General features: G+C 44.7%; 1 protein-coding gene across 1 annotated transcript in view; it reads left to right on the top strand.

Moving 5' to 3' along the window:
• RRP12 (ribosomal RNA processing 12 homolog) overlaps positions 1-12,868 on the top strand; it is a 682,638-nt gene that overhangs the window by 299,660 nt on the left and 370,110 nt on the right. Inside the window, exon 18 of the mRNA XM_069239610.1 lies at positions 5,007-5,161. Coding sequence (XP_069095711.1) covers positions 5,007-5,161 — 155 coding nt within the window. The remainder of the gene's footprint in view (positions 1-5,006; positions 5,162-12,868) is intronic.

The raw sequence follows: 12,868 nt of genomic DNA, 5'->3' as shown, positions 1-12,868 counted from the left end.
ATTTGAGGGTTGCCAAGTGGGTCTTGCCACAGTAATAACAGACTTGAAAGGATATAGCAGACTGAGAATCTTCCTTCCAATGGTCGACCTCAGAAGATCTTTGGTTCCATGTTAAGGAATAGTCCTGAGCGCACCATACTTTACCTAGACTGCTTCGTGCAAAGAAGGCTTGATAGCCCATATGGTTGAGAGCAGTCAGTGTCAAAAGTAAATCCATGGTGCCAGACACTGCTCACAGCTAAGTGATGTTCCTTACACTCCTTTGGCACTGAAAAGCCATTTGAAACCGAGCTAAGAACAACCTCATTGGGTGGAAACAGAGATATTTATGCAGCCCAATCCATGCCAAAGGACCATATGTAGTGACCCAGACAAGCGACCCCTTGTTTCTTGACCACCTCATGAGCTGCACAAAAAGGATAAGCACACGTTTGAGGAGGCAGTTACTGATGTCATCAGGACTTTAATACTGCAACTCCACCACAGTCTTCTCCACCACCCTATGTACAGTCCCTCCATTCAGATTATGAGTCACCATCAGACACTGCACTCATACAACAATACAGACCTAAGAGACCAGTAAATGATACATGGCAAGTCTGTAGAGCGGGCACACAGGACCTCTCTAGAACCTTTTTCATATTCATGAATGTCTTCCTATGCATCTATTGAGGAAATGCAATGACATTGTTCATTTGTTCTGTTTATTCCTTTAGGTTGGGAGATACTTCAGTGAGGTATTTATTTGTTAGGGAACTAGACCTACTATGAATGCGGGTGTAGGGCAAGGATTATCCTTGTCCTGAAGAAACGCTACAGTTCTGGTGTGACCACTAAGCATGAAACAGATCGACCCTACATGACACAATAAACACCAAGGATATCTAGGAACCTTGAGCCCTTGAGATAGCACTCATTGTTTCTTTTACCTCTGTCCTGGGAACCATTTAACTAAAACTAATCTGGTATCCCTGCAATAGCTTTAACTCACTTTTCTTGTTGTCACTTAACCCACCTTATTTGATGCACTCGCTCGAAACTACCTAAACACACTACGCGTACCGGTCCTCCTAACACACAGGTCAAGGATAGTGTTTGTCTGAAGTGACCCACGCTATCAGGACCCAACCGGTCCTCACAGTGTGGGCTATGCGCATCCCCGGCCCCCTGGTAGCCCCCCCCTTATTATGGCTGATAACTGAAAAGATCTCCAAGAAAGAGGCTGCTCATGTCAGGCATTGCAGTGCTGGCCTGATGAAGCATGACACGCATTTGGGTGTTGAAGGCACCTATCTTTGATCCTAAGGGTCCCTGGTTATGCTCTCCAGGAACAGCACCCTCTTTTGATTTAAGGTTCATGATCTAGGAGGTGCTCGAACTTTATCAGCTCCCAGTCCCCCTTCTCACCTTGTGCATAAAATTTAAGACTACCTTCATAAAGGTAACCAGTGGGTAGACCAATCAGGATGCTGGCCACTGTAGATAATTGCCTCCGTGCACAACTGTTGGTTGCAGAGGAGAAACTTAGGTTCGAACAGGGTATGAGCTCCTTATCGCAGAGGGGCAGATGCACACTATATATAACTTCAATTTTGTTGTTGAAGTTATGCTTGGACAACAATGCCCTTCAAGACAGTAGAGTACCCATAAAAATCTAAACTATGTTGGTAGAATCAAAATGACTTGTGGATGCAAAACCTCGTGTCTAGAACTGTTGCTTCTTTACTTTTTTGTCATTTTATGAATTGTTTTCTTTTCTTGCTAACTAGAGGTTTGGGAATAGTTTCTTGTTCATTTTTTCAATAGTGATGTTTTGGCCTTCCATTTCTTATACTGCAGGAATTCATCTCTGAGGAAGGACTTGATACCTATGTACAGCTACCAAGAGTATTCCCTGCAAAGACATGTTTGTTTTGGACTTAGACTGTTTTGAGCTCTGCTCACATAAAAACTGTTGCCTCTCTCTCTAGTTCAAGAGTATGGTTTCCTGTTGTATGAAGCAGTATCAGAGCCATTGAAGCTAAAGTTCTAAGGTTCTTATTTTGATCAGCCTCCTAAGTCACATGGCACCAGTAACATTGCCCAGTCCAGTCAGAATTTTAAGTATTTTACTTTCACATTACGATTTTGGCTGCTGAAAACAATTGAAATCTTAGTGTGACAGTCTTGAAAAATTAGGAATTAATGGAAGAAGTGTAGCTGGAATTAAAGATTCACCCATTGATTACTGATTTCTTATAATTCAATTTATACTTCACTGGATTGTCCTACCCTTTAGTTACTGCTACCCCTTTTCTTGCTAGTTCGGTGAGTGGCAAAATTTGGGGCCATTTACTAAGTGCATCTTAATTAGGACCTAAGTATTTCCCGATTTAAGACAGCTTGAAGGGAATCTCCAGGCTTTGTACAAGGGATTCACTCACTTCTGCAGTGCTGTGTTCCAAATTTCCAGTGTTGTGGGAAAGTGGATTGTTATTTGGGGTGGGAAAGCATCCTCCTGAAAGGCTAAGGCCACCACTTGTTAGATGTGTCACAGATCAAATAGAATAAACCTGTATTCAAACCATGGTAATGTGACACAAGGCAGAGTTAAATCAAAGGCATCTAAGGTATTTACGCAATGCATAAACAGCAGAGAAAATGTTGCACAAAACATATAAAATCGCACAACCAATTTTGAAATAAAGAAAAGATAATGAGTAAAAGAAGTCCAAAAGCTACAGGAATCCAATAAGGAAGACCAGAGATATACATCTGTAAAGATTTAAATGAGAATAGCACCAAAAAAGCTGAAAACACCAATGACAGTCCATGGAAGTGAGGGAATGGAACATAGGCGTGATCTGAGGCTGGCTGCAATGGAGTCCTGGTCATATGCAGCAAGTGGAAGGTGATAGTCTGGATGCCAAAAGGTTTCTAATTCCTACCGTAGAAAGGCACTTTGTAATTTTTTGAGAAGAACATCCCTCACTGCGTAGGCTGCCAGTGAAAGTGTAGCTGCCGATGTTAAACTGAAGGCTGGATATCGAAGAATGCTGGTCCCGCTGAAGATGTTGGAGCTTTTGTGTTGAGAATGTTTTAAGTCCAAACACAGATATGGGACTTGGACTGAATTTCCTCTTATCCCAGTCCAGGCTTTAAGTAGTTCCAAAAAACAGACCGACACCTTGAAACTGCTGGTTGGATATTCTTTCCTGCAGGTCCCCCTGAAACTGTTGGAGGGAATGTTTTTCAAAGTTTTCAAACTTTCTTTTGGTGCCCAAAAAAAACCACAGAAGTACATTTCCAGGGCTGCAGGGCACTAAATGATGGCACTTAGGGGTTTTCAGGGTGTTTGTTTCCAGCCCGACTGGGGACAAATGCTGGAGCTTCTCAAGTTCACGTATCATCTACTTGTGACATGGCTTGTCCCTTTGAAGTTAATTAAGTTCCTTGGCTCAACCCAACTGGTCTTCCGGTCAGGAAGAAAACATTTACCACTTCAGTCCATTGTCTTCTCTATGGTGGCAGTCACCACCTCTTTCAAAAATATGTCAGCCCTATCATGGCTGGGCAGTTGCTGGAAAGCTAAGGCAAGCTAGCTTCCAGCTACCTCAAGCAGGGTAAAGATAATGTTCTAAAACCCTTAATTTTCCATGTGTATCTATAAAATAATTCCAACTTTATCGTTAAATTGGGTTTTAATCAAGTGTAAAAATAGGTCTTTGAATGGAGTCTGTAGCTGGTACAGGCCAAAAGTTTTAGAATGAAGTGTACAATTTGTACTTTCCTATGTTAGATTGGATTTTTATTAAATGTAAAAATAAGTCTTTGAATGGAGTCTGTAGCTGGTACAGGTCAAAGGTTTTAGAATGAAGTGTACAATGTGTACTTTCCTATGTGCCAGTTAAAGCCTGATGAGTGACAATGTTGTTTTTGGCTATAATCACCAGGGAACATGCAGTTTACAATGCCACACATGTTCTACGCCTAAATATTATGCACCCGTCCTTCTTGACAGCATGCAATCCTTAGAGGTAACACCTTTAATGTTTAAAGGGTGCTTTTGACAGGTCTGTGCAGCAGTTTTCAAGCTAGAGGCTTTAGCTGTCAGGCTAAACAGGGTAGGCCTGAATCCATGTTTTGACTGCCGTTATAGGTGGCGCAGTAGATGCTTCAGTAGACAAGTGGCATTTAACTTACTATGACATGGGTGCATTTCTACACTACATACTATCACCTTATAGGAAAGTTAAATATTTAGTGGTCAGAACACATACAGTGGGAACTGGACAGCACTGTCCCAGTGTTAGAGTGCAAAATTACCAGCAGGTGTGTCCCATAAAAAATGAAAAACTGTGGTGACCACCCAATAATGCCCATTGTAATGACATTTGGGACATTGCAACAAATGTCATAAGCCTGGATGTAGCGCAGCTGGCATCTAGCTTGTCATCATAGAGATGGTAAGGGGCCACCAGATGATGCTTGAACTTGATGAGGATGAATACGAAGAGACTCATGCAAGCATGGGAATATGTATTTTTTTTTTATCCTGGCCACAGTTTTGCTTTGACACTTTTCCATATTATCCGATTTTGGCAGTAGTTCTCTCACGTTTAACTGTAAGAAGTATAGAATTATGAGTGCTGATGCTACAGTAACATGAGAAGCATTTTGTACGTGCAGATTGTTTATTAAATTACTGACTTTAGTCACAAAGAAAATGAATGTGTCCTTTTTATGCTGATCTCTAATCATAGAGGCATCAATTACCATACATGTTAGCTGGCTTTAAAGACGGGACCCAGATTGTGTGTGGAGATACTGATCTATCTGCCCACTTCAGATTTTTTTCTTCAGAGGAAGGGGCTCCATCTGTGGGTTTCGTGGGGAATCTTCAATCTCTGCAAGTGAGAGAGAACATGGTATTCAACTGGTTGAAGTACAGCATTCATTTTTTTTTTTTTAAAGAAAAACCTTTGCACGTGCTTGTTTGACTCTTATTTTGCTTTTCTCTATCACAGAAGCGGACCGGGCTGAAGTGGGAAGGTTTGCCAAGAACTTTTTACCTATTTTGTTCAATATCTACACTCAGAAGCCTCCTGCTGGGGAGAGTAGTACAGATAGACTACCCATTTTGGATACTATTAAAATCTATCTGACTATCACTGATCAACAGGTGAGTGCAGAGTAGTGTGTAAATGTGTGCGATAAAATGCATATATAAAAACTTATGTTTCATATTTACACTTATGCTTCATTTCATTTCCTAAGTAAGTTAAACACTCTTTGAACTTATTAGGTATGAGCTGCTATAAGCCTGTCTTAAGTGTTGACGACTGTGTGTTTTAACATCAATTGGCACTGGCAATTAACAGCAACTGTTTTCTACTGATCAGTGTGTAACAACAACAGATGTTTTTTCCTAAGGAAAAGGTAGATTGTTTTGTCCATGGTAGTCTCATTGAAAAAGTAAAAGCATGTTGTCTTGGGTCAATATCTCCTGGTGGTGGAGAGAATTATGCAGATGTTTTTGTTTTGAATAACTACATGTAACCCAGCACTCTTTTTCCCATGCTTAATTCTCTAGCTTTGTAAATTCGATTTATATTGGGTTACTTTAAAAAAAGCAACATTATTGAAAAAAAACTCCTGGCTCTAGAATATATTCCCACTTCAGGTACTCGTTAAAAAAAAGATGAAAATATGCAACTTTTTAAGTCTACTCGCCCAAACTGTTTAACAGTTGTCCTTGTTGTACCATCACTCTTTTCACATTGTAAGACCTCTGACATTACCTTTTTTGTAATTAATAAAAAGCTTGCAAGCCATATTTATTACTGGATACCTATTATCAATGTGTCTCACTAGGGACATTCTAGGTACACTTGAGTTTGGACCATAAGTGGAGATGCATAATGTTTGTGTTGTTATAAACTTATAATGTCCTCTTGAATTAACTGCTTCTTTTATATTTGTGTGATATAATCAGGGAGAAGAACAAATCGTTCCTACTGGGAAGGAATTAGGGGGTCATTCCGACCCTGGCGGTAAAAACCGCCAGGGACCGCGGATGCACCGCCAACAGGCTGGCGGTGCATCCTTGGGCATTCTGACCGCGGCGGTACAGCCGCGGTCAGAAACGGGAAACCGGCGGTGTCCCGCCGGTTTCCCGCCACCCTAGGGAATCCTCCATGGCGGCGCTGCAGGCAGCGCCACCATGGGGATTCTGACCCCCTTACCGCCATCCTGTTCCTGGCGGGTTTCCCCGCCAGGAACCGGATGGCGGTAACGGGTGTCGTGGGGCCCCCTAACAGGGCCCCACCAAGATTTTCAGTGTCTGCCAAGCAGACACTGAAAATCGCGACGGGTGCAACTGCACCCGTCGCACCCCTTCCACTCCGCCGGCTCCATTCGGAGCCGGCATCCTCATGGAAGGGGGTTTCCCGCTGGGCTGGCGGGCGGCCTTTTGGCGGTCGCCCGCCAGCCCAGCGGGAAACTCAGAATAACTGCGGCGGTCTTTTGACCGCGCAGCGGTATCCTGACGGCGGGACATTGGCGGGCGGCCTCTGCCGCCCGCCAATGTCAGAATGAGGCCCTTAGTCTTTTCGTGGGGTTTGAATTGCTTTTAACTATGTAGGGGTTTTGTTTATTGCAGCAATGGAAAAGTTTCTTCATGTCTATCATTTGGGGACATTAACACCAGACAGCCACAATACCTTCCCTCTTTAATGTCTGAATAAAAGTCAACAGGTGACCCGTAAAGTTTTGCTAAGTCTCTAGAGTTCTATTGCTATACATGTGCACATTTAATTTTTCTTTTTAGTGACCTGACCCTACTGAGATCAATCTTTTTCTGTTTAAATACATTTTCAAAATATGTGGCAAATTTGTCAAATTCATAATTAAGAGGAAAAACTCAGCTTAGTGTTGTTAATCCTTACCCTTCAGCCAGGATGGGAAAAACACTGCCTCTTTCTTCCTAAAAGTGGGAATACTTTTTTTTCTCAATATAATACACAGAAGATGGCCTTCTATGTTAAAGAGCAGAGCATGCTACATGAAAGGCTTTGAATTTTATTCTGCGAGGATATTGGTAACTAATCCAAAGATCTGCAAGACTAGAATAATACAATGTTTTTTTGGAGTGCGTCTGTAACTTTAGAGAAGTCTTGTCAGTACCTTGATATCAGTTGATTGTACCTGTCATTTCTTTTATCCAGTCAGGATGTAATAAACGTTTCTCCAGTCCTGGATCTTTCAGAAATGTCCAGGCTTGAACCTATACAGCCTTGGTATAAGTGTTGCAATGGCAGTGTTAGAACACGTCATCTGTCATATTGCTTTGTGCAGCCTACTACTTCATTGTTTGAACTGTAAATCAGTTAGGAAAGAGGCAAGGGTATGGGTTCTTCTGAAACTGTACAGCACTGTTGCTCTGATTTATTTTCTCTTGCATGTCAAGTGAAAGAGGAATCCTCACACAGCTCTGCTCTTTTCACAGCTTTACTTAAACACAAGTTGCATTTTAGTCTGCATTGCTTCTGCTGCTGAGACAGTCCCGCACATTTTCTAATACATATTTACCTTTACTGCTATTTTGTTCAGGCCACATAAATCCCAGGTAGCAGAATTGTGGTGTAGCTCTGATCTGTGGGCATTGGTTGAGGGAGGAAAGCTAAACCTTTCTTTTTATTTTATTTTTTTGTATCTTCAGTATGATGATGTCTTTCCTACCACTTTCCAAAAAGTGGTAGGAAAGTGGATCAAACTTATCAGGCTGTTGTCACATTCAGGGTACACACTGTCTCAGGAATGGTACACAGAGAAAAGATTGCTGTAAATCTAAAGATAACAAGCTGCAAAACTGTTGTATTTGCAGATTTCTCAACTTTACATATCCCCTAAGCTTGTTCCTGAGAGTTTTTCTCAGCAGTGCTCCCACGTAAGACTAGGTGGCATGCAGTTCTGTGCTGACGCCATACATTCCTGGAAGTGACGGAGCAGAGCCACATATAAAGGCAACCCCTGTATGCCAATGTCTGTTCCTTTTGGAGCTGAACTTGACGGTTTTCCATCAATTCCAATCTTTTCCATTGTGTGCTAGGGAGCGATTTCCCTACCATAAACCATCAGATTCAGGCTGTGCTGTGACTGCAGGAAGCAGATGTTGGTCATGGATTTGCACGGCTCAAAGTTGTGTGATAAGTGGACTCTCATGCACTTGAAGGTGATTTGAAACCCGGAGGCAAAATTGTATGTCAGTGAACACAAGAAGAGTCATTGTGGCCTTAACAAACATCCTGCCTCAGTCGCAGGCTCAGTCTTGGGCTATGCCATGGGGCCGTTGCTTGGACTGTTCCATTTCCTGTACAAGGAAGTCCAAGTCCAAACACAAAAAAAGCAAAGTAGTACTCAACTTCATACCTTCACTCTGATTCAATCGAGGACACAAGTCACAGAGCCAATCCCTCAGTTTGATCCCTTTGGCCCTTTAGTTTCTCTGACTTTCGTTGATCTTGCAGCAGATCAAGGCTTCAGAGAGGACACCCTGCTTCTGGCTTCGTTGTGCTTGCCTTTAGGGCCCAAGGAACCACTGTGGTCTCCAGTTGGGCTACTGCTAGCAGGTTCCTCCCAATCAGGGTCTGCCCCTTCTGGACTCGTTTCTGGGCCTGCACTGACTTGGTACACACTCCCACCCCGGCCTCAACATCCGTGCTGATTTCCTGAACTTCTGAATGTTCATATCCTTGACCACTGTCGGCTTGAGCTTGACCGATGTTGCGCTATAAGATTACAAAAGAACAACACTTTTCCATGCTCTCTTACTCTACCCTTTGCTGTTTTGCAGCTCTGCAGAGGCTCTAGTATCTTTTTGGTTATGATTCTGACCCTGTCCCTGAGCATGGGACACTACAGGATATAGATGATGATAATGCTGGAGAAGAGCATAGCTTGCTCCCCCCTCATTGCACTGATGATGCCTTCTACCTTGACTTACAAAACTCCAGTGGGCTTGATACCTTCGCTGAGACAAAGCTGGACTTGCAACACTGTCCACCAATGGACAGAAGTGACTCATTTGCAGTGGTGGTTCTGAGGGCAGCTGAAGTATTGGAATTAAAGCTGCCCTCCTTTGAGACTTAGACAATCTGTGCCAGCAACATCTCAGCCATTACTTCCATTTAATGATGCCCTCACAGATACTTTGATGGATTCTAGGTCGAAAGCATTTTGTTTCTGGTTGTGAACAGGTAAGTAGGCAGATGTCATTGAGCGACGCAAGGTGATTTGAATTTTCACACCGAGCACCCCACTCCAGGAAGCTTTATTCTACAGGCCTCAACTGCTAAGGTAAAGCTTAACTTGTTTCCAACCAACAACCTTGATAGGTAATCTGAAAGGATTGAGGCCTTTCACAAATGTATATTTTCCTCTGCCAGCTTGGCACTGTGATCTGTAACTACTGTTTGGGACATGACCATTGAGGTATTACTGGCAATCCTGGAGGATTGTTGGGCCTAGCTATCTCTTTCAGTTCACGGTGGGCAGGACGCAGCCAAGTATTTTATCCGCAACATTCTGGATATCATGGATTGCATTGGTAGTGTAGCCGGTGTCAGTGTTGTCCTTCATAGTCCTGCCTGGATGGGGGTCCACTCGTTTCACTGGTGATGTAGAGGCTCACTAATTGATATGCCTTTTGATGGGCCTCACCTTTTTGGTGAGAAGGTGGACTCCGCTTTGGAATCTCTTAAAGACAGCAGAGCCTACGACATGTTGCTTGGGACTGTTGACCACTAATAAATAATGTGTAAGGAAATGCCTCCTTGGCATGGTTGCCCCCTGACTTTTTGCCTTTGCTGATGCTATGTTTACAATTGAAAGTGTGCTGAGGCCTGCTAACCAGGCCCCAGCACCAGTGTTCTTTCCCTAACCTGTACTTTTGTATCCACAATTGGCAGACCCTGGCATCCAGATAAGTCCCTTGTAACTGGTACTTCTAGTACCAAGGGCCCTGATGCCAAGGAAGGTCTCTAAGGGCTGCAGCATGTCTTATGCCACCCTGGAGACCTCTCACTCAGCACAGACACCCTGCTTGCCAGCTTGTGTGTACTAGTGAGGACAAAACGAGTAAGTCGACATGGCACTCCCCTCAGGGTGCCATGCCAGCCTCTCACTGCCTATGCAGTATAGGTAAGACACCCCTCTAGCAGGCCTTACAGCCCTAAGGCAGGGTGCACTATACCATGGGTGAGGGTACCAGTGCATGAGCATGGTACCCCTACAGTGTCTAAACAAAACCTTAGACATTGTAAGTGCAGGGTAGCCATAAGAGTATATGGTCTGGGAGTCTGTCAAACACGAACTCCACAGCACCATAATGGCTACACTGAAAACTGGGAAGTTTGGTATCAAACTTCTCAGCACAATAAATGCACACTGATGCCAGTGTACATTTTATTGAAAAATACACCACAGAGGGCACCTTAGAGGTGCCCCCTGAAACTTAACCGACTATCTGTGTAGGCTGACTAGTTTTAGCAGCCTGCCACAAACCGAGACATGTTGCTGGCCCCATGGGGAGAGTGCCTTTGTCACTCTGAGGCCAGTAACAAAGCCTGCACTGGGTGGAGATGCTAACACCTCTCCCAGGCAGGAATTGTCACACCTGGCGGTGAGCCTCAAAGGCTCACCTCCTTTGTGCCAACCCAGCAGGACACTCCAGCTAGTGGAGTTGCCCGCCCCCTCCGGCCAGGCCCCACTTTTGGCGGCAAGGCCGGAGAAAATAATGAGAAAAACAAGGAGGAGTCACTGGCCAGTCAGGACAGCCCCTAAGGTGTCCTGAGCTGAAGTGACTCTAACTTTTAGAAATCCTCCATCTTGCAGATGGAGGATTCCCCCAATAGGGTTAGGATTGTGACCCCCTCCCCTTGGGAGGAGGCACAAAGAGGGTGTACCCACCCTCAGGGCTAGTAGCCATTGGCTACTAACCCCCCAGACCTAAACACGCCCTTAAATTTAGTATTTAAGGGCTACCCTGAACCCTAGAAAATTAGATTCCTGCAACTACAAGAAGAAGGACTGCCTAGCTGAAAACCCCTGCAGCGGAAGACCAGAAGACGACAACTGCCTTGGCTCCAGAAACTCACCGGCCTGTCTCCTGCCTTCCAAAGATCCTGCTCCAGCGACGCCTTCCAAAGGGACCAGCGACCTCGACATCCTCTGAGGACTGCCCCTGCTTCGAAAAGACAAGAAACTCCCGAGGACAGCGGACCTGCTCCAAGAAAAGCTGCAACTTTGTTTCCAGCAGCTCCAAAGAACCCTGCAAGCTCCCCGCAAGAAGCGTGAGACTTGCAACACTGCACCCGGCGACCCCGACTCGGCTGGTGGCGATCCAACACCTCAGGAGGGACCCCAGGACTACTCTAAGACTGTGAGTACAAAAACCTGTCCCCCCTGAGCCCCCACAGCGCCGCCTGCAGAGGGAATCCCGAGGCTTCCCCTGACCGCGACTCTTTGAACCTAAAGTCCCGACGCCTGGGAGAGACCCTGCACCCGCAGCCCCCAGGACCTGAAGGACCGGACTTTCACTGGAGAAGTGACCCCCAGGAGTCCCTCTCCCTTGCCCAAGTGGAGGTTTCCCCGAGGAATCCCCCCCTTGCCTGCCTGCAGCGCTGAAGAGATCCCGAGATCTCTCATAGACTAACATTGAAAACCCGACGCCTGTTTCCACACTGCACCCGGCCGCCCCCGCGCTGCTGAGGGTGAAATTTCTGTGTGGGCTTGTGTCCCCCCCGGTGCCCTACAAAACCCCTCTGGTCTGCCCTCCGAAGACGCGGGTACTTACCTGCAAGCAGACCGGAACCGGGGCACCCCCTTCTCTCCATTCTAGCCTATGTGTTTTGGGCACCACTTTGAACTCTGCACCTGACCGGCCCTGAGCTGCTGGTGTGGTGACTTTGGGGTTGCTCTGAACCCCCAACGGTGGGCTACCTTGGACCAAGGACTGAACCCTGTAAGTGTCTTACTTACCTGGTAAAACTAACAAATACTTACCTCCCCTAGGAACTGTGAAAATTGCACTAAGTGTCCACTTTTAAAACAGCTATTTGTGAATAACTTGAAAAGTATACATGCAATTTTTATGATTTAAAGTTCCTAAAGTACTTACCTGCAATACCTTTCAAATGAGCTATTACATGTAGAATTTGAACCTGTGGTTCTTAAAATAAACTAAGGAAAGATATTTTTCTATATAAAAACCTATTGGCTGGATTTGTCTCTGAGTGTGTGTACCTCATTTATTGTCTATGTGTATGTACAACAAATGCTTAACACTACTCCTTGGATAAGCCTACTGCTCGACCACACTACCACAAAATAGAGCATTAGTATTATCTATTTTTACCACTATTTTACCTCTAAGGGGAACCCTTGGACTCTGTGCATGCTATTCCTTACTTTGAAATAGCACATACAGAGCCAACTTCCTACATAATGTCTTTACTAGTTCAAGAAATTTAGGAGGTAATCCAGGAGGGCCGGCATATAGGTAGAGACAGTCTTTCCAGCCACTGATGCAGCAGATAGCCCTGCCCTTTTAGGGTTTTGGCAGCAGGAGTGAAACTGACGGACAGCATGCAGGCCCGCAGAGGCATCTGTATTTGATCTACTCTCTCCTTGGTACGGCAGCAAACAATCTTCTTTAATTTGCTCTTAGAGGCACATACCTACTCATTGGGAGACATTATCTTGATTCCTCTGTGCCAGGAGACTTTGCACCTGTGGCAGTGGCTAGAATGCCAGGGCAACTTTCTGGAAGTCAACCACCTGGTAGGGTTCCTGAATACTAGAGCGGACAAACTGAGCAGACTGAATCTGC

The sequence above is a fragment of the Pleurodeles waltl genome, chromosome 6, assembly GCF_031143425.1.
Source record: "Pleurodeles waltl isolate 20211129_DDA chromosome 6, aPleWal1.hap1.20221129, whole genome shotgun sequence".
NCBI lineage: Eukaryota > Metazoa > Chordata > Amphibia > Caudata > Salamandridae > Pleurodeles > Pleurodeles waltl.
The sequence above is the reverse complement of the archived record's forward strand: the minus strand, read 5'-3'. Positions and strand labels throughout refer to the sequence as shown.